This window comes from Colossoma macropomum, unplaced genomic scaffold (assembly GCF_904425465.1).
Source record: "Colossoma macropomum unplaced genomic scaffold, Colossoma_macropomum, whole genome shotgun sequence".
NCBI classification, from domain to species: Eukaryota; Metazoa; Chordata; class Actinopteri; order Characiformes; family Serrasalmidae; genus Colossoma; species Colossoma macropomum.
The window spans coordinates 13,014,810-13,035,409 of record NW_023494804.1 but is presented as its reverse complement, the minus strand read 5'-3'; the positions used below and the strand labels follow the sequence as shown (position 1 = coordinate 13,035,409).

Below are 20,600 nucleotides of genomic sequence, written 5' to 3'. Positions count from 1 at the left end.
CAAATTAATTGGTTTTGTTAGACAGGAAGGTATGAATCTTTATGTTCCCCCTCAGTCTAGCACCTTGCTTGTAATATTTTAAAAAAATATTATAATGCTTCTTTAAAGAAGCTCCTTCAAACCGTAAAGACTCCATGGAGGAAAATGAAGTAAAACTTGGAGAGCTCCAGACTTTTTACCAGGATGATATCATTGGTGAATAAGTTGACATGGACGCATCCCTGCTTTGTTCTTTTTGGTGACCCTGGGTTTGTTTGTGTACAGACTTGCAGACGTCCTTTGTGAAGGAGGTGCATGACTTTGTGTTGGAGCAGTTCAGCAGCAGCCAGTCTGAGCTGCAGCGCATCCTGCATGATGTAGAATATCTGCATAGTGAGCTCAGCCCACTCAAACTGCGATGCCAGGCAAACGCTGCCTGTGTGGACCTCATGGTCTGGGCAGTCACTGAGGAACAGGGTAAGGTTACTAGCTGGAAAAAGTTTTGATGTTCTTCTGTATCTTTGAAGTATGTAATATCAATTGATTATTAGGTAGTATTGTGGTGTGTTCAATTTAATTGAATAATTAATTGAATTGATTTTATTGTTATTTTACTGTGTTGCTGGTAGGCGCTGAGAATCTTTGCACTAAGCTGTCGGAGAAGCTGCAGTCCAAAACGTCCAGTAAAGTCATCATTGCGCACATGCCTCTGCTCATCTGTTGTCTGCAGGTTAGTGTTCACAGTTATAGAAGAAGAACTCAGACTTCAATTCCAGAAAAGTTGGGACAGTAAAAGAAATGCTAATAAATACAGAAAGCAGTAATTGAAAACAGTACAAAAGCATGATATGTGACATGATGTTTTGCCCTTCATAAATGCATACTCCAAATTTGATACCTACAGCATGTTCCCAAAAAGTTAGGACAGGAGCATATTTAACATTGTTTTACATCACCTTTTAGTAACATTTACTAATCATTTGGAGTTTTAAAGGGCAAAATTCTTTCCCATTCCTCTGTTACACAGGTCTTCAGCTGCACAATCATACAGGGCCTTCATTGTAATTTTTTGAGCTTCATAATGCATCACACATTTTCAATGGGAGACAGGTCTGGACAGCAGGCTGGCTAGTCTAGCACCCGCACGCTCTGGTTACGCAGACATGATGTTGGAACACACATAGAATATGGCTTGTTGTTGTCATGCTGAAATAAGCATGGATGTCCCGTAAAAGATGGAGTCTTGGAAGCAGCATATCATCACTGTTAGGACCTTATATGTCCATTTTGGTAATTTTTATTTTTTTACATAATTTGAAAAAAGTACTGCTTACACTTTACAAAGTTTCATGACAAGTGGACCATTTAAAAATTGTCTACAAGACGTAGGATACATTCTTGATTAGGTTAACGTCCAATGAAAGTAGGAACGTTGACTAATTTCAAGGTTGATCATGCCCCTCGTGTTTTCAGTGGGAGACAGGTCTGAACTGCAAGTAGGCCAGTATAGCACCTGCATGCTCTGATAACACAGTGATTCTGTTGTGACGTGCAGTATGTGACTTGATGTGATGCTGAAAATGAATAAGCATGGATGTCCTTGAAAAAGACATGGTCTAGAAGGTGATATATGTTGCTCCTAAATGTGTATCTTTCTGCATTATTCATGCCTTCACAGATGTGCAATTTACCCATACCATGAGTTCTAATACAAAGCCATCCGTGACAAGACACTGGATTTTGAACTTTACACTAGTAACAATCTGGGTGGTTTATTTCTTCTTTGGCTCAGAGAACACAACATCCATTATTTTCATAAATAATCTGAAATGGCTCACCAGAGCAGTGATACGTTTCCTACAGCTATACTTTACTAAATATTATTTTAATCAATTCTAGAATTGTAAAATCATTGCAGTTGAATCACCACCTTCAGATAGTTACATCCCTGTGAGTAGACACAGAAACTGATCCAGCACTGTAAAAGGTTTGAGTACTGACCTTGTGTGTTTCTATTTTTTCAGATTCTTGACCTAAAGGCATTGGGAGAATTTATTGGAAAATGTTTACAGATTTTGTATTGAAAACTATTATACATAACTGCCTGAGGGTGCACGTTAAAACACTGTTCAGTATTGTTGAAGCATCACCGACAGCTGGGAGTCAGGTTTGAGTGCTGTCTGTGGAGCACTTGGGTAATGTGCTCGACAGGGCATGACCAGCAGTTTGAAGGAAGGCGTCGATAGGTTTTAAACATATTGTATAAGGACCTTTACCCCTTTATGTTGGCTGACAGTGAAGAGGCCTGCAATATTGAAAAATGGCCAAATAAAGAAAAAAAAATTAAATTGAATAATGCTCATACAACAGATATACATATGAAATGAATAGTATTATATTAGTGTGATGGATGTATTGATGGAAATTGATGGAAATGATGTGGTTCTAGGGTCTGGGGCGTCTGTGTGAGCGTTTTCCAGTGGTGGCCCACTCCGTCACCATGTCACTGAGAGACTTCCTGGTGGTGCCATCTCCCGTGCTGGTCAAGCTCTACAAATACCACAGCCAGTACACCACCGGTGACCTTTCTTATCTTGTATACTACAATATATTAGAACCAATATAATTCAAGTTTTGTGCAAATCTTAAATAGGGAAAAATCTGTTTTTCAGTTGCTTAAGAAGTCAGACTACAGTGAGTTGCTGGAAATGCCTTACTCCTTTTTTTTTCTTTTGCTAAGGGACTGGAGAGATCAAGATCCATGTAACCAATGAGCATTCCCAGTCCACCTTCAGTGCTCACTCCAGTAAGAAAAGTCAGCCCTCCATGTATGAACAACTCCGAGACATCTCCATAGATAACATTTGCAGGTGAGCAAATACCGGCCTGTTAAAGATTTGCTTGATTGACTTCATTCACATTAAGATTTATGGTTCACAGCCCAGTGAATGTGGTCTTGGGTATGACATTGTTGCCACAATCTTTCAGATGCTGATTTGTATCATTAAATTTCCACAAATAAGTTCTGACTAGAGTTATAGATCCATAGGTCATAGATCCATAACAAAGATTATGTTTTATGTTTCTTAGCCTTTGCCATTCAGAATTTTGTGGTTTCTTTAAAGGGGAATTCCACTACTTTTTCAAAGATTCTGCATAATACACACTGTAATACATACCACAGAGGGCAGGAAACACCCTGGACAGGCCGCCAGTCCATCGCAGGGCAGGCACACAGACATATGCATTCACACACACATTCACATCTAGGGGTAATTTAGCATCTCCAGTTCGCCTGACTGCATGTCTTTGGACTGTGGGAGAAAACCCACGCAGACACGGGGAGAACATGCAAATTCCACACAGAAATCTGGGAATTGAATGCAGGCGCCTTCTTGCCCCTGTGTAATTCAATTATTAAGTCATTCTGAGTGGTTTGATGTAAAACTGTACATTGTAGAGAAATTTAGAGATTTAGTTTTCTTTACAATGGTGGTGATAGGAACCAGGGGTTGCGATAGCTACAAGGCAAATTTAGCCATTTTATTTACTCTCCAAAGCAGCCAATAAACCTACATGTGTCTTCAGAGATTTTACATGTAACATTGATGGTTGAATAGCGGGTAGTATTTTGCCTTTCAACACCCAGCATGTGCCTTTTCACCATGAATGGTCTTCAAAAAGTATGTTTTATTCCAAAAGGGGACTGTGAGAGGTGTTAAACGCTTCAGATGTCTGGTTCCTATCACCAACACTGTGAAGAATTCTTACATTTCTCATTTTGAATGATTTTGTGTACATCTTAGCAATTTAATTGTGCAGAATTTTGAATAAATTAGTGCAATTCATCTTAATGAATGTGTAAATGTAAGTTATTTTAGAATGGCAAATATGGTAGTTTTTAGCAACTGCCCTTTCTGGTGTGTAAAAAAATTCATGATAAATAGCCAGTAGAGATGCTCCAAAATTGCTTGGAATAAAAAGTTTTACATTCATTTAGATTAAAAGTAAATGCTTTGGCTTCTCCTGAAAAGCTTCCATTTTGGAGATGCTTGATTTGTTTTTTGACAGTGATGATATGCAGAGTCTGAGAATACAATTTAAAATATTGACTGAAGCCATTTACGTGCATTTTTTTAGGCCTTTAGGTTTCAAAGGATTAAAAATGTAATCTTAAATCATTATGCTTTATCGTTATGGTATAATCACCAAAGCTTTATTATTATGCTAACAATGTTGAGGATTTTTTCACTAATAAACTGTAATACACCACAGCAGTCTTCATGCTTGTTCTGTCTGTAGGATTTGTTCTTTTAGTCAAGCTCAGCCTTGATTTCCTCACAGCCTACCATCTTCTTTATCTATTTATTTTAGATGCTTGAAAGCAGGACTAACCATGGATGCAGTCATTGTGGAAGCATTTCTTGCCAGCCTCTCCAACCGTCTCTACATCTCCCAGGAAAATGACAAGTATGTTATTGTGCGGGGTCTCAAGTGCTAAGCAGGTCGTTAGATGTGTCCTTTGATGGATAATAAGCTTCGGTTCGTTTTTTCTTTTCAGTTCTCCCAATCTACTCAAGTAAAAATGTCTCATATAAGCCGTGTCCTTGACAGTGGAATTGAGTTGAAGGTAATGTCACTAGCTGTTTTTCTCAAGGGACGCCCATCTCATTCCGGACCACACCATCCGGGCTTTGGGGCACATTGCGGTGGCACTGAGGGACACCCCACGTGTGATGGAGCCCATCCTGCAGATCCTTCAGCAAAAGTTCTGCCAGCCGCCCTCACAGCTCGATGTACTCATCATTGACCAGCTGGGCTGCATGGTCATCACTGGAAATGTATGTCTACATAGACACACGCTTGCATTTCAAGACTTTGTCTTTGTTTGCATTAAATGCTGTCTCATTAATGGTAATGATGCCATGCTGCTTATAATATTAGCATTTTCATATGCACCTGGAATAAATTGTCTTGCAATTTTTTTGTTTATTTTCTTTCAGCAATACATATACCAGGAAGTCTGGAACTTATTTCAGCAAATAAGTGTGAAAGCCAGCTCTATGGTATATTCCACCAAAGACTACAAAGACCACGGATACCGGTAACTGCTTATGTCACTTCCTGTCATTTCACAACTTTTGTATCAAACAGCTTCTTTATCTACGTTATAAAGCCCTTAACAATGCACAGACTGTTGGTCGCGGGGCGGTGCTGGAGCCTATCCCAGCGGTCATTGGGCGGAAGGCAGGATACACCCTGGACAGGTTGTCAGTCCATTGCAGTTGTTAGCACAATCAAACTGCCTTAAACTCACGTCTGTACTGTTGTCTTTAAAAAATTAATCTTTTTTTTGTTGTTCATTTTTGTGGATGACAGATAACAGTTATGAAGTATCAGAAACCAAATAAGCAAGTCTATTTGCGATTACTTAACAACTGTGCAAAAAAACTGGTATAAGCTTCTATTACCTGTCAGCTACTTGTTAGCTAGCCTTGTAGCTTCAGTGCACAATTAAAGAAGCAGTTGTTGGACACCAAACATGTCTTTGCTGATTGTCCACATGAGGGATGAGGGGAAAACAGGGTAAATTTGATTATCGTTTAAACTGCAGTTTTAGCAGACTGGGATGAAATGTACCTAGCAGGGGGGTAACCTAATGCCCAGTTTTTTTTTAAAGAATAATGTCCTGACACCTGTGGCTGACAACTGTGTTCATGCTTTGGGCAGACACTGTTCTCTGGCGGTGATCAATGCCCTGGCCAACATTGCAGCCAACCTGCAGGCCGAGCACATGGTGGATGAGCTGCTGGTGAACCTTCTGGAGCTGTTCGTGCAGCTCGGCCTGGAGGGCAAACGGGCCAGTGAGAGAGCCAGCGAGAAGGGCCCCGCGCTTAAGGTATCCGCATGTGCACTCTCTTATGTATATGCAATAGTATAGTGTGTATGCATGGGAGCGTGTACGATTCTTATTTGCAATTCAAATGAATGTCATTTATTTAATGTAATGAGCTGGAGGGGGAGGTAGACGAAACAAGAAAGACAAAAGGAATGTAAATAATGAAAGAAAATAAACAGTAAAATTGGGTTTGGTGAAGTAGACGTGTGTACATTACTGTCCAAAAGTCAGAGACCTCTCTTCATTTACTTAATTTCCAGTTAAAATGGCCTTTATATACAAGTTATTCATTTTTCAGGAGATATTTCTAATGAGATTAAGATATAAGATAATCCACTTGCATAAAGAAGGGAAAAGTTCAAGAAAATTGAATTAAAAGAAAGATTTAATGAAAAAAATAATGTAAGCTGTAATAAGATAAAGTGTTTAGACACTAAATACTGAATAATTTGATTTTATATTGGGTTGCCGAGGCTTCTGTGTAGATGATTTTCTGTTTAAATACATGTTCCACTTCTCTCCTAAAAAAAATTTACTTTTACTTAATGGCCGATTAACTGAAAATTAAATAAATGAGGAGTGATTTCTGACCTTTGCAAAATACTGTATTAAAAAGTATACTTCCTTCTGACCTGTTTGCTGCCACCTTATAACCTGCAGTAGCTGACTGTATGTGTTTAGCTCAACTAAACAGTAATCTGGATACAGCTCACACCTTTTCTGTGGGCCCTGAAACAGGACCAACCAGTCAAGACTGAGAAGAGCATTTTACACTGGCAGCTAAAACTGTCAAACGTGAAGCATGGAATGCTGTATTCCGAACGCCAGTTAGCTAGGCTAACATGGAGGTGTTATCGCAGTTCTGCCAGTGGTTTCTTATCAGACTTTTTGGGGAAGATTGAAAGCCTGCTGAAAGAGGCTTAAACTGGTGCTAACAGCCATTGTATTAATCCATACTAGATAACTGCAGAGATGTCAGCATAAGAGGATTTGGTACAATTCATGGTTTTGCAATGGCAGAGACGTTTTAATACACAGAAAGCAAAGATAAAGAATCTGAACTGTAATAGTGCAGAGGTTAAGATTGTAAAGTTCAGAATCCATTAATAGGTCACAGTGAATTGGTTAGAGAGAAGTTATGATTGCAATCAAAAGTGTGGACTGTTTGGGGCGCTTTTAGAGTCTTAAATCTTGAAAAATTAAAAACATGAAGCGCAAAAGTGTGGGTTAGGACTGCACAATATATCCTTTCTGGCATGTCTTATTGTATATTACCAGTCACTGAATGTTTTATTGTGTGCTGTGGGCACTCTGACCAATCACAGATGATGTCTGGGTGTGATGGTGTGATAAACAATTTTGGCCAAAAATAATGCAGACCAATCCTTACATGTCCAAACATTCATTTGACCAGATGTGTTTAAACTTTTGCATACAAAATAAAATGTGTAAATGACATGTATTTTTAGTTGCCAGAAATCATTAGACGACTCAGAGGGTTCCCACTAGCAATTATTTTGTACTACCTTCAAATATATTGAAAATAATAACATTGAAAGTTGAAAAAAAAATGCAAACAAAAGTCTAATTAAAGCTAATGATTATTTCTAACTAATCTAGAACAGCCAAAAAAGGTTAACATCTGTCATTGTTAGCTTGGTGCTAACATACTACTAGAAATTCCATAGGGCTGCTAACAGAAATGAGCAATATCTTAATGGTTAATCTTTGACTAATTTTTGACATTTATTGCCCAAACTTAAGGCCTAGCTCTAATAGTCATGGTTAAGTCACTGATAATTTCAATACTGTACTTTGTCCATATTATTCTGCCTACATAATCCTTTCATAAAGTCATAATTAGGTCCATTTGGGAATACTTTATCTGGGTCAATTTTTGACTGCTTTATTCCTTTCCATATATCCCAGTATTTATTGCAAAAAACAGAAATATTGCAAAATGACATTTTCCTTAATATCACACATCTCTGATGCTTATTTCCATTTTCTTTCAGGCCTCAAGCAGTGCTGGTAATTTAGGAGTGCTCATTCCTGTCATCGCTGTGGTAAAATATTTATTCAAAGTCAAAAGCTGTTCCTTATCAGGGCCTGAGCTAATGCCTTTCACACTCTACATAGTGCCCTCTGCAGTTTGTCAAATTAAAAACAAGTGCATATTTGCAGATGCTTTATTTTCTGCTATACGGCCAGTTCACCTTGTCACTGTTATCTCCAGTTGACCAGGCGTCTGCCACCAATAAAGGAGGCTAAACCGAGGCTGCAGAAGCTCTTTAGAGACTTTTGGCTGTATTCCGTTGTCATGGGCTTCGCTGTGGAAGGCTCGGGTGAGTTGTAATTGAAATGCAGAATCCCATACAAAACATGACGCTGTGGTTACATGGTGACTGTATCAGTGTTGATGATAGCAATTTTGTGACTCTACAAGTGCGCTGATTGTGTGCTGTCTCTTCCAGGTTTGTGGCCGGAGGAGTGGTATGAGGGTGTTTGTGAAATAGCCACCAAATCCCCTCTGCTGACGTTCCCCAGTGGAGAGCCCCTGCGTTCAGAGCTGCAATATAACTCCGCTCTGAAGAATGACACAGTTACTCCGGTAGGGTTTAATGCATCTTGTGGAACCTAATGTTGTGGAACCTGTTACAACTTAATACAGAGTAAAGCAGCCATTAGGTCAAACTTGCATATATTAAAATGGCAGTACATTGAAGTGGGGCACTGATATGGAAATTGTGGGCAGTATTTTTTATCTGTATACACTAGTGCAAAACCTTTAGGCACCCAAGCAAATGGTTTAAACCATTTATCTCAGCAGTCTGTGTAAATGTATACAAACAAACAAAAAAAGTATCAAGAATTTCTTGTTTTCAAAAAGATTTATACCTTATTACAAGAATAAATGTTCCGGATTTTCGAGAGCCTTAAAATCTAAGTAACAAGCATGTAATCTTTGTATATTAATGGACTCTGATCTCAGTTTTAGCAGTCATAGCAGTTACTAACTCAGCATTTTATTGCCGTAAGAACATTAACAAGATTAGACATTTTCTGACTAAACCAGACCTGGAGAAACTCATCCACACATTATTGCTAGCAGGATTGATTACTGTAATGGTCTCGTAACTGGACTCCCAAAAATGACAGCCAAACAACTTCTGTTGATTCAGAATGCAGCTGCCAGAGTTCTTACTAGGAGTAAAAGAAGGAAACAGATCACCCCCATTCTTAAATCCACTGGCTACTGGTAGATACAAGATACTATTACTGGTGTAAAAATTGCTTAATGGTGTAGGACCAGTGTATTTATCTAATATGCTGCAGCAATATGAGCTGAGCAGAACTCTCAGATCATTAGGAACTAGTCAGTTAGTCCTGCCAAAAGTGAAGACTAAACATGAAGAAGCAGCGTTTGGGTATTAGGCTGATCTCAAATGAAACCAGTTGACAGACGCTTTCAAATCCAGGCAGTTTAAAACATTGTTAGCTCTATTGCACTTCTATCCTGTAATGACACTTTATTATCTGAATTTAACTTTTAATTTAATGTTTATTTCTTTTAAATATGTTGTTTATAATCATGTTTTTAATTTGTTTTTAAAATTTTAATTTGAATCATCTTTGTATTTTCTCATTTATAAAGCACTTTAAATGACTGCAGTGTACGAAAGGTGGACCAGTAAGATAAGTGTGTCTTATAGAGTGGACAGCAATTGTTTAAAAACTCTAGCAGTGTTTAAAAACTCCAGCGCAGCACATACTAACATACCACCACATCATTGTCACTGCAGTGCTGAAAATGATCAGCCATTATCTCAAGCTGAAATATTACCTTTTACTGATTTATCTTTGTGTTTAAATGTGTTGATTGGTGTACTGGATGAGATTTGAGGTGGACTCACTCAGTAGGTTTGTTTACAGGCTGAGCTGAATGATTTGAGAAGCACAATCATTAACCTACTGGATCCCCCACCCGAAGTAGCAGCTCTCATCAATAAGCTGGACTTTGCTATGTCTACCTATCTGCTCTCAGTCTACCGGCTGGAATATATGAGGTATTTTGAATGTTCTGTTTTATATATGCCATCAAAAGCTTGGATGCACTTATGCATTTCATGCATAGTTTTTCAGTGAAGACATTAAAATTATAAAATAGCATGGAATTATCCAGAGAACAAAGAAAAATAACCAAATGAAATCTTCTGTTTTAGATGTCTTGTAGAAATTTGCCTTGATTTAATGTACACGCATATAATCATTGGTCTCTGAATTTCTCCAGAATGCTGCGCTCTCTGGATTCAGATCGTTTCCAGGTGATGTTCCGTTATTTTGAAGACCGAGCCATCCAGAAAGACAAATCAGGTGGGCTAGTGACTTGAACGATTGTTGAAGGAAATAGCGACTAGATATCTTATATTAATAACAAATAAATACTGTCGCCAATATGTATGCTTTTATTTGTTAGCATTGTTTCTCCTTTACTCTTCAGGGATGATGCAGTGTGTGATTGCAGTTGGCGACAAGGTCTTTGATGTCTTTCTTCAAATGATGGCAGATAAGGTAGCTTCATAATTATGGAGTTGGAATTTTTGACAGTTTTAAATGCAACCACTGCTGAGCTCCAATGGCCATTTTTTTTCTGTCCCAGCCCAAGACAAAGGCCCACGAAGAAGAGCTGGAGCGGCATGCTCAGTTCCTTTTGGTCAACTTCAATCACATTCACAAAAGGATCAGACGGGTGGCCGACAAATACCTTTCAGGCCTGGCTGAAACGTAAGAGCACAGTTCTTTCAGAAAAACACAAACATGCACTGAACATACTGAGAATTGTTGCCCTCATCTCAACTTCAGCCCTTCTTGCTTTATTCATATCCACAGATATGTGGTTGTTGGATTGTGAGGTGGCTTTTAAAGGATTTTTTTTTTTGTAGGACCCGACTGATATTAACCATTTGTGGTGGACATCAACCACTTTGTAGTTAGTGTTGTAACAGAGGATGGACCATTTTACTCTCTACGTGCACTGTGTGTTGTGACAAAGGTGGCATCTTATGACCTCTTGAGCTCTTCAGTACAGCACATTTTACTGGCATGGTGATTGCCTGGCTATGTGCTTGATTTTATACACCTGCCAGCAACTAAATAATTAGGAGGGTTGTCCACTTTTTTTTGGCCATATAGCGTATATTTCATATACAGTCCAAGGTTCCAACTCCCAACACAACAGTAGCCTGTCGATCTCATTATACAGCTTGTGTATTCTTGTTACAGTAGAGGCTCTAGAGTAGAACCAGAACTCTCTGCTTTACTGTTGCTTTTAGTTGCTGTGTTGCTCATTGAATTTATCTATAGGTCTTCTTCCGACACAGTTTTATGCCAAAAGTGCCGAAGTTGTTTTTTATTTTTTTTTTGTTTTGTTTTTTTTTAAATCTTAAATCTTAAAACCATTTTAAATCTGTATTTGAAACAGAGAGCTAGAATCACAGAATATATCATTGCAACATGCAGTGCATGAGCAACTGGTCTTCAGCCTACAGTACTGTAATGAGTCGTTAATAATTAGCCTTGTTAAAGTGTCATTAACACATTACTAATGTATATTGTCATATAATGTTCTTATTATGTTTCTTTACCTTTTTGTTTTCAGTGAAAGTTTAACATAATGAAATATGAATTAGAAATATGAATGTGAGGATGAAAAATGTATATTACTCTGATGTATTTTGTTTCTAGATTCCCTCACCTGCTGTGGAGCGGACGTGTGTTGAAGACGATGCTGGATATTTTACAGACCCTCTCCTTGTCGCTTAGCGCTGTGAGTTTTGTTACCTTCTCTACTCCAAGCAGCTGTTAATCAGAACCCATCTTCTCAATAACATACAGCATGCATGAATAGTTAACATCTTAATCAACAGTTAACTCTTTCACTTCTCAGGACATTCACAAAGATCAGCCTTATTATGACATCCCAGATACCCCATACCGCATCACCGTTCCTGACACTTATGAAGCCAGAGAGGTAAGCTGTGGTGGGAAATTCACTTAGTTGTTGACGGAGGTTTGGCATAGGGAGAATTAAGAGTGGATGATGTGGCAAAAATATAATAATGTGATTTTCTGAGGGGTTCACAAGCAAAACTAGCACGTTGGAAAAAATTTGAAAAATAAGAAAACAAGGATTTTCAACAAGAAATATCTTAATAAACATGAGAAAATATCCAACAATTGGTAAAAATGTAATAGGCTTACTTGCAAACAGCTGCTTTTATACAGCTTTAATTGGACAGTGTAACTGTGTTGTTTACAGGCTTTCTACAATTGGTGTAAATCTGTGTATTTTGATGAAGCATACAATTAGTCAGCATTCCAGAAATTACCGGTGGTGTGCTGCGGAAAAGTTTTTTGTGGCATAATTTTATAGCAAGATAAGATAATGTCATATTGCCCACCCTAAGGGAGAATGTAATTGCTGCACCTTCTTCAGAATCCTGTAGATGCCTGTTTGTGACATACTTCATGCTGGTGTGTTATTTGCATTAAAGTCAATATTTAATATAATGTGTGTGTGTGTGTGTGTGTGTGTTTGTGTGTGTGTGTGTGTATACACATATATATACAAACACAATTTAAGTGTGAGTTGTTTTTGCTTATTTGAATGTGAAAAAGTGTAACAATTGAGGACAGGCAGTTATGTCTGCCAGTTTCACACTCTAATCTGCTACTGGATGGAAAAGTAAAGTCTAAACTGTAAGCGTAAAATAATATATCAGTTGGGCCCCAGTTTTCATGAAATATCCCTCCAGCTGATTGAAATTCCAATTGTGCTGGTGTTCTTATGTAGAGCATTGTGAAGGACTTTGCTGCACGTTGTGGGGAGATCCTAAAGGAGGCCATGAAGTGGGCACCATCTGTCACCAAATCTCATCTACAGGTAAACCTGATTTTTTTTTAAGTGTTCAATGTGATAAATATTCTGTCGTCCTGAATTCCAAGAAGCTTGTGTACTGTGTAGACTGTAAGCTCTCATGTCCCTGTCTCTGCCACAGGAGTACCTGAACAAGCACCAGAACTGGGTATCAGGCCTGTCTCAGCACACTGGCCTCGCCATGGCAACAGAAAGTATTCTGCACTTTGCTGGCTACAACCGGCAGAGTACCACTCTGGGAGTGAGTATTTCATAAGCGTATAGACTTACACTTTAGATTATTAATTTCACCTTGAAAATGCAAAATGGGAATTGCTTAGGGGTCTAAATTTTTGACCTCACAGATTTGATTGATTATTTTGCTAGATTTTATTTTTATGTAATTGGAGTTATTTACACAGTAGTGAAGTATAGACAGTAAAACAAAACACCAAACTAGAAACCATTATGAATTTTTATGTAAAAATGGCCAGTATAACAATATTTTATCATTATTGTGATAAATTTTGTTATCGTAATAAAATGTTTTTCTGATATTGTGGATATCATCAGTACTTACATAGCACTAACTAACTGCATGTTTCATTAAAACAAGAGCAGAATTATGTTGTTAAAAATCACCCAGTTTTTAAGGGTAGTTTTTAAATATGGAGCTACATGTGCGTTATGCATGTCAAAATATTGTAATATGCTTACCCTATTTTTATCGTGATATGCTCACCCTATTTTATAAGCTGACATCATCGTCTTTTGAGTTAGATTTTCAGATGAGAGGCACCACATGGAACTGACTTGTAATTCACTCATTCACTCACTCTGTCTAGGTGTTGCAGGACATTTACTAGTACATTTATGGCATTTAGCAAATGCTCTTATCCAGAGCAACTTGCAAAAGTGTTTATTCTCGACTGTTCTGTTGTCACAGCCGACTAGTCATTTAAAAAAAGTAGTCAACTAGTTGTCATTACTGCGTACTGAAAAAAGTGAGTGGTCTGGTATTTTGATAAATGTTTTCTTATAGCTGTGGATGCTGTGATTTGAGGTGTGTTGTATCCACTGCAGAACAGTTTTTTGTTTTATTTCAGTAAGTTTTAACCTCAGGACTTCTGCCCACAGAAGTACACAGTGGTGTTGTAATTAAGACCGCTAGAATCAACACTCAGAGTCATAAAAAGTCATATATACTTAACCCAAACAACATCCATTTGTTATTAAATGAAAACATTGCAATAATAAGATTCCAGTCTGACCTCAGGGGAATTTGTAATTTGGAACTAATGAGTATCAGCAAACAAGTAATACCCAGTTAAGCCATCATGGAAAGGAACAATTAGTTCCTTAACTGGCAGTGAACTTATTTAAGCAAATATACAGCACTGGTTTTTAACCTGTGGGCTGTGCCCCACCAGTGGGCCATGGTGGTACTGCTAGGGGGCATTGGCAATCAGGTTTGGTTTACATTGTTTCGATATAGACATTTAACCAAACGCAATTTTAAACATGACAAATTTGTTGATTATTTGCAAAAATAAAACACATTTATATTAAACTCATTGTTTGCTCTGGGAAAATGCCAGCTAGTTATATTTTCAGTGCAAGCATATCTAAAATGAAAAAAAATACAGCAGGGGATATGTAATGCTAGACTTCACCTGCGTGGGAACCAAAAAACGAGTGACTACCACTGTTTGCTCAGGGGTGTTTCCAAATGAAGCTTTGAAACCCAACAATTTACACTGTCTCTTGGAGACTAAAAATATTGAATAGGTATCTAAACATGTCGAACCGAGCCAGAATGACATTTGCAGGGTTTCTGTTCTCAGCCTGGCATCCAGCACTCAGTAGATGCCAAATATCAGCTATCACATTAGCTAAGTGAGTCATAAAAAACAATTTGGCCTGTTAAATCTTATGGACCGCGGAAGCTTTTGTGGTTGTTTGTGTGGGAAGCTTTTGTGGTTGTTTATGTGGGCTGCAGTTTGGGAACCCCAATATGGAGAAAGGAATGTTTGTTTTTGGTTTTGTTGATATTCAGTAATAATTCAGTTTCCAGTTACTTTAGAAAGAGGCATTGCACTCCAAGTCTACCGTATCTGGAGACCAAGACAAGACTTTGTCCAAATGATGTTGAGGCTGAGACAAGACTGTGACCAATAGTTTATGGTCTTGAGTACTACAACACTAGTACATAGACTGTCTGAGGTAAACCGCATGCTAAAGTCACCACAGCTCTCAGAAACGTACATACATACACAGAGAATTTAAACAGGCCCACTCAGTCTGGCTTATGAGCCAGTATTTCAAAGTCTGTATTTCACAGCTGGCAGTATAGTATTTTGTGTAGTATTTCCACACTAAAAAAGAGCTTTGTGTTTGGCAGAAAAACTGATTGCTGCAATCCTCTCCTGCTTCTTCCCTGCAGTTTTTACAACCACAGTGTCCTAAACTAGTCGACTGCTGCCCACAGCGCTGACTAGTGGATTTAGTAGTAGACTAGTCACTCACTCACATTTAGCAGGCTAAAAATTCCTTAAAGGGGGCGCCATTGACATAATCTTCAGTGCTTCGTAAGAGCAGTGCTTCACATTGGTAACACTGTGTCTCTTTGTGTTAAAGTCTATGAATCCTGTGTGTACTAAGGAATGTGTTTTGACTCCAGACCACTCAGCTCACGGAGAGGCCAGCCTGCGTTAAGAAAGATTACTCCAACTTCATGGCCTCGCTGAACCTGAGGAATCGTTACGCTGGAGAGGTGTGGATAATCCCTTATCGATTTCTACGTCTTCATACTTAACCTGTTTACTTTAATGGCATCGGGTTCACGGCAGGGGTGATAAGTAACATCTTTCAAATCAGCTCTTAAAGTGGTGCGTGTGTGTGCGTGTTACATTTAGGTGGCAGGCATGATCCACTTCTCAGAGGCCACGCGGAGCACCTCAGACCTGAATAAACTGATGATTCGGCAGTTGAATGAGGCTCTGGAAGGAGGGCAGCCAGAAGCGTTTACTGAAGCCATGTTCAAAATGGCAGCTCTCCTCATCATCTCTAAAGGCATGGCCCCCACACCCAGCCCTTTTAACCCTCTAGATATAATATATTAAAGTGACTTTATGGCCTAAAACTAGCATTTAATATGTTTTTGTCATGTAATATTTTGATGAGCAGAATTGCATCCCGTCATCAGTTTGACAAAATTAATGATTTTTTTGTACCTGTTCTTTCACTACAATAACAAGCGTGGATTGCACAGATGCAGAGGCTAATAAATACAGTCATGATGTTGGGCTTCCAGCAGTAAGTTTAGCTATCTGGCTTCCTTCTGCATTAGCCATCTAGCAGAAAAAAGTCATTTTAAACAAACTCCCCTCAAATATCTTCGACAAAAGGCATTTGTAGTTTTTCTAAAGTTCCTACCACGTTCAAGATATATCATCAGTAGGGGAGTTTACTAGTCTTTAAGCAGGAAAATATTACTCTTGAAACTGTTGTGGCACCACTGTAGGATGCGCATAGGCATGTTTACAATGGATGTAGCAGTGGTTACAGTTAATAAATTTAGATTCAGTTTAGCAATCAAGCTTAAAAGTAATTGTCACAGCCCTGGTTTTGGACTGTGTCAAAATTCTTTTGACAGCATTTACAGTTTACTCTAAATAAGAATGTAATAAGAATGAATATGCATATATGTGCTGCAGATTGTGACCCACAGCTCCTGCATCACCTGTGCTGGTCCCCACTGAAGATGTTTACAGAAAACGGAATGGAGACGGCTATAGCCTGCTGGGAATGGCTTTTAGCAGCTCGAGCTGGTGTTGAGGTCCCGGTAAGGCAGAGTTTTCTAGCCTTGGTCTTCTAATTCACCTAGATGTACCAACAGTCTTTTAGGTAAATCTTGCTTTTAATAGCAAATAAGACACTTTGAGTCTTGCACAATGCACCCAGAGGTTTAGTAAATACTTGTTTACCATACCTAAAAGTCCCAATGAAAAACTTTACTCAGAACATTTAAAAAGAAGTCAAACCTGTACTGGATGGTGTGCATTGCGAGTTAGGACAATTTGGTGATATTTGCTGAAATTCTCTGGCTGCAGTTCATGCGTGAGATGGCGGGTGCATGGCAAATGACGGTGGAGCTGAAGATGGGGCTGTTCTCCGACGCCCAGGTGGAGGCAGACCCCTTGGCTGCATCAGAAGAGAGTCAACCTGTGCCCTGCCCTCCCGATGTCACCCCCCACTACATCTGGATCGAGGTCAGTGGAGCTGGTGTTGCCTTATCCACTCCCATAAGCTCCTGGTCATATCCATAGCTACCTGCTCGGGGGCCTCAGCTGGATTTGCATGGTGGGAAAGCTCCTTATGATCTACACCAGAAATAGCGCGCGTTTCCGCATGTCCTTCAGGGCTACAGCTCAGGAGACAACAGCTCTTGTTTCTCCTTTTGTTACTGTCTGATCTGACATTGTGTTCATTAAGTATAGGATTACCCATATGTTATTAAAAAAATGAATAATCAGACATCAAAATTAGTTAATTCAATTTCAGGTTATACAGTTCAATTACAGTTCAACAGATTCTGCCAAAGATAAGAAATAAAACTATGAAATTCATTGATACAACTGTTAAATTTACCTTAGAAATAGGGTTGTCATGATACTGGAATTTTGATTTTAATACTGATACCAACTGTAGTTCTGCAATGTTTGATACCAAACAATACATATTGAGAAAAAAAAATTAAGTGCCAGTCATTTCAGTCCTTTCAACGAAAAACAGAATAAATGACATTCTATGTTAAAAACATGGTATGGCATTGTTTGATGCCTTGTATTTAAAATAAAGGTGTTTCTAAAATGCAAATAAAGCATAGTTTGGCTTTTTTAATATAAAAGATTTTACAAAATAAAATAGAAAACAAAATAACTGATAATCCAAAAAAGGCTGAATGGTCAGTATATGGTTTTTCATTGAAGGGGCTCATTTTCTGAACACAAAAAATGTTTGCACAGTTTGATTTGCCAATAGACTCTTAAATAAAGGTTCATAAATGCTTCTTGTCTTGGACATAAGGTTCCTAGAATAAAACAGGTATAGAACACCCCCCTCCATTTTTTTCATTTACAAATATGATTTTTTTTAAAGCACCATCTACTGAAAGTCTTTATAGGGAACCAAATGTGATTCTTCTGTGGCATAGCTCCAAAGAACCCTTTTTGGAACCTTTATTCTTAAAAGTATAGTGATAGTGTCAACCTAGCCCTAGCTTTAATTCAGTATGGTTTTATAGTAATTGTTTATTACGTCCATTGAAGCAGTATTAAGCTTTTTTATAAATGAAGGGAACTCTCTTCTGTAACATATGTGAAAGGGATAGTTCAGTAAAAAATCATGTTCATATCAAGTTTTCTCCTCAGCCCAAATATAGTCAATCAGCCAAGACATGTTTGGTGTCTGAAGTTTGCTTCTTTAGTTGTTTTGTCATGGCTGGTTTAATTATATTTGGCTAAATAAACAGTAGTTGAGGGGAATATTGTGTAGAATTTCTTCTTTACCAAACTATTACTTTAATATAAATATATGAATTTATCAAATTGCAGCATATCTATAGACTGTTTTTTCTGCTGTTCGTGGTCTTAACAGTTCCTCGTCCAGCGCTTTGAGATTGCGAAGTACTGCAGTGCTGACCAGGTGGAAATTTTCGGCAGCCTACTCCAGAGGTCACTCTCACTCAACGTAGGCGGCCCCAAGAGCAGCCTGAACCGCCATGTTGCGGCCATCGGACCCCGCTTCAGGTTCACGGCTGATTCTCAGCACTTCTGCTTCCGTTGCTCTGGTTTCATACCTTGTTTTATGACCCAGAAACAAACAATGCAGCACTTGGAAGTGAAAGTCTGCCGTTGTTCTTTGCTTGCAGGTTGCTGACGCTTGGCCTTGCCCTACTCCATTCAGATGTGGTTACCAATGCCACTATCCGCAACGTGCTCAGAGAGAAGATCTACTCCACTGCTTTTGATTACTTCAGGTATTGTTTTGTTCTCAGTTTCAAAATAGGCTTCCAGTCTTCTAAAGTGATAGTTTAGCTAAAAATCATTTTTGATGTTTGCATCTGGAAACACTGTTGAATCATGAACCATCGTATTCAGAATCACTGTTATGAGGAAAGAGTTTAACATTCCCTCTGATTCTTCTCTGTTGTCAGTGTGGCGTCCAAGTTCCCCACTCAAGGGGACAAGCGTTTGCGTGAAGACATCAGCGTCATGATCAAGTTCTACGCCAGCATCCTCTCAGACAAGAAGTACCTAGCTGCTAGCCAACTCGTGCCACCGGGTGAGCCTGGCGCCAATCCCCCTCAAAGCTCCCTATCTGCTGGGATTTTCGGATCGCTAATCGTTTCCAGCACTTCTCCGATATCGATCTTAAGTAAGCCTGCCTTGCTCCAACTGTGGAATCTACAGTGCCCCAGGAGCATGTTGACGCAGTTCAAATTTGCCGTCGCGCAAATTTGAAGCATGCGCGAAAAGTGCACGACTTTGTCATCACGGCCGCCCGATTCGTCAATTTGTCGCTGAGCACAAATTGAGAAACGGCTCTGCCTCGTCCACCCCCAGATGCCACCTTCACTGACCCTTACAGCACCACCTTCATTGTAGACAGCATTCTCTCATCCATGAATTAGCCCACTCATGTACAATGCATGGTCATTTCAGTATCAGAGGACTAATTTATGCACCATCCGCTCCTCAAAGACCTCTCCATCCGTGTGATGCCTACTGAGAAACCCGATATTTTGTCTCAGTTAATAATTGTCAAAGTGTTTCGTGCAAATGTTACTAATCTATTGAATGCTACTAATATATTTAAAACAAATAAAACAGAATGTGCTGGATTGTAACATGGTGAAAACAAAACGTTCTGAGATCATCTGTAAGACCAATATGGTTCAGGTGTAAAAAAGAGACAAAGATAGAACCAGAGAAGTAGAAAAGGAAATAGAGCTTTTAATTCTTTTAATTAAAAATGGAAAAAAATATGTAATTAAAATATTCAAGAATGTCCAGAAAAGACAGTGAAAGCAGCTGCAAACTTAACTAAAGAGCATTTTGCTTGGCTTTTGGCAGACAACCAGGATCCATCGCTGAACAGTCTGTCAGTGATGACTGCCGCTGACCCCAGGAACACCATGGACATGTCGGTGGGCACTCGCCAGCAGAGTGCCCAAGGCTGGATCAACACATACCCGCTGTCCAGTGGAATGTCTACCACTTCCAAGAAATCAGGTATGGCCGCTCCGTAACCCTGATTCATTTTAATTGTATAATTGCATTAGCCTCACACTCCAGGTAATGCTCTGAGCTCTCTGCTGACCAGGGAAGTCTAGAATGGCTCAGACGGACGTTGTGTATCCGCTTGTGCACAATGCACTGTTTGACTTGTCTAAGACAAAGTACTTATTTAGCTACAGTAGTGCAGGAGTGACTACTGTGATTAAAGTTTGGGCTTGTGGTCAATAAACATTTTAGTCCACCTGCCCGCTGTGTCTGGTGGATGCCCATTTAGATTTTTTACCAGCCACTTTTTGCCAACAAATGTTGTTGTTCTACTAATAATACTATTACTGTTGTTTATATAATAATAATAATAATAATAATGCTGATTGTGAGCTTGTTGAAAGAGTATTCCAAAGAGAGCTCATTCAGAACTTGATGAACGGCATATCTTCTATGGATGTAGATGCATTATTTGCTATTGTCGTCAAATATTCATCAGTATAACGATGATTTTGCATTT

At 38.9% G+C, this 20,600-nt stretch overlaps 1 protein-coding gene across 2 annotated transcripts in view; it reads left to right on the top strand.

Moving 5' to 3' along the window:
• pi4kaa (phosphatidylinositol 4-kinase, catalytic, alpha a) overlaps positions 1-20,600 on the top strand; it is a 45,631-nt gene that overhangs the window by 8,572 nt on the left and 16,459 nt on the right. The window contains exons 11-37 of one of the 2 annotated variants that reach the window (XM_036594614.1): positions 265-456; positions 609-709; positions 2,429-2,558; positions 2,720-2,849; positions 4,354-4,449; positions 4,637-4,820; positions 4,983-5,083; positions 5,710-5,878; positions 7,894-7,944; positions 8,115-8,223; positions 8,353-8,489; positions 9,812-9,945; positions 10,170-10,252; positions 10,380-10,450; positions 10,539-10,663; positions 11,624-11,705; positions 11,826-11,909; positions 12,732-12,821; positions 12,937-13,056; positions 15,475-15,567; positions 15,710-15,866; positions 16,511-16,638; positions 16,907-17,065; positions 18,453-18,604; positions 18,727-18,834; positions 19,012-19,139; positions 19,931-20,089. In XM_036594614.1, the coding sequence (XP_036450507.1) occupies positions 265-456; positions 609-709; positions 2,429-2,558; positions 2,720-2,849; positions 4,354-4,449; positions 4,637-4,820; positions 4,983-5,083; positions 5,710-5,878; positions 7,894-7,944; positions 8,115-8,223; positions 8,353-8,489; positions 9,812-9,945; positions 10,170-10,252; positions 10,380-10,450; positions 10,539-10,663; positions 11,624-11,705; positions 11,826-11,909; positions 12,732-12,821; positions 12,937-13,056; positions 15,475-15,567; positions 15,710-15,866; positions 16,511-16,638; positions 16,907-17,065; positions 18,453-18,604; positions 18,727-18,834; positions 19,012-19,139; positions 19,931-20,089 (3,273 nt within the window). Of the gene's footprint in view, positions 1-264; positions 457-608; positions 710-2,428; positions 2,559-2,719; positions 2,850-4,353; positions 4,450-4,636; positions 4,821-4,982; positions 5,084-5,709; positions 5,879-7,893; positions 7,945-8,114; positions 8,224-8,352; positions 8,490-9,811; positions 9,946-10,169; positions 10,253-10,379; positions 10,451-10,538; positions 10,664-11,623; positions 11,706-11,825; positions 11,910-12,731; positions 12,822-12,936; positions 13,057-15,474; positions 15,568-15,709; positions 15,867-16,510; positions 16,639-16,906; positions 17,066-18,452; positions 18,605-18,726; positions 18,835-19,011; positions 19,233-19,930; positions 20,090-20,600 lie in introns of both variants that reach the window. The other variant, XM_036594613.1, reaches the window with a different exon arrangement.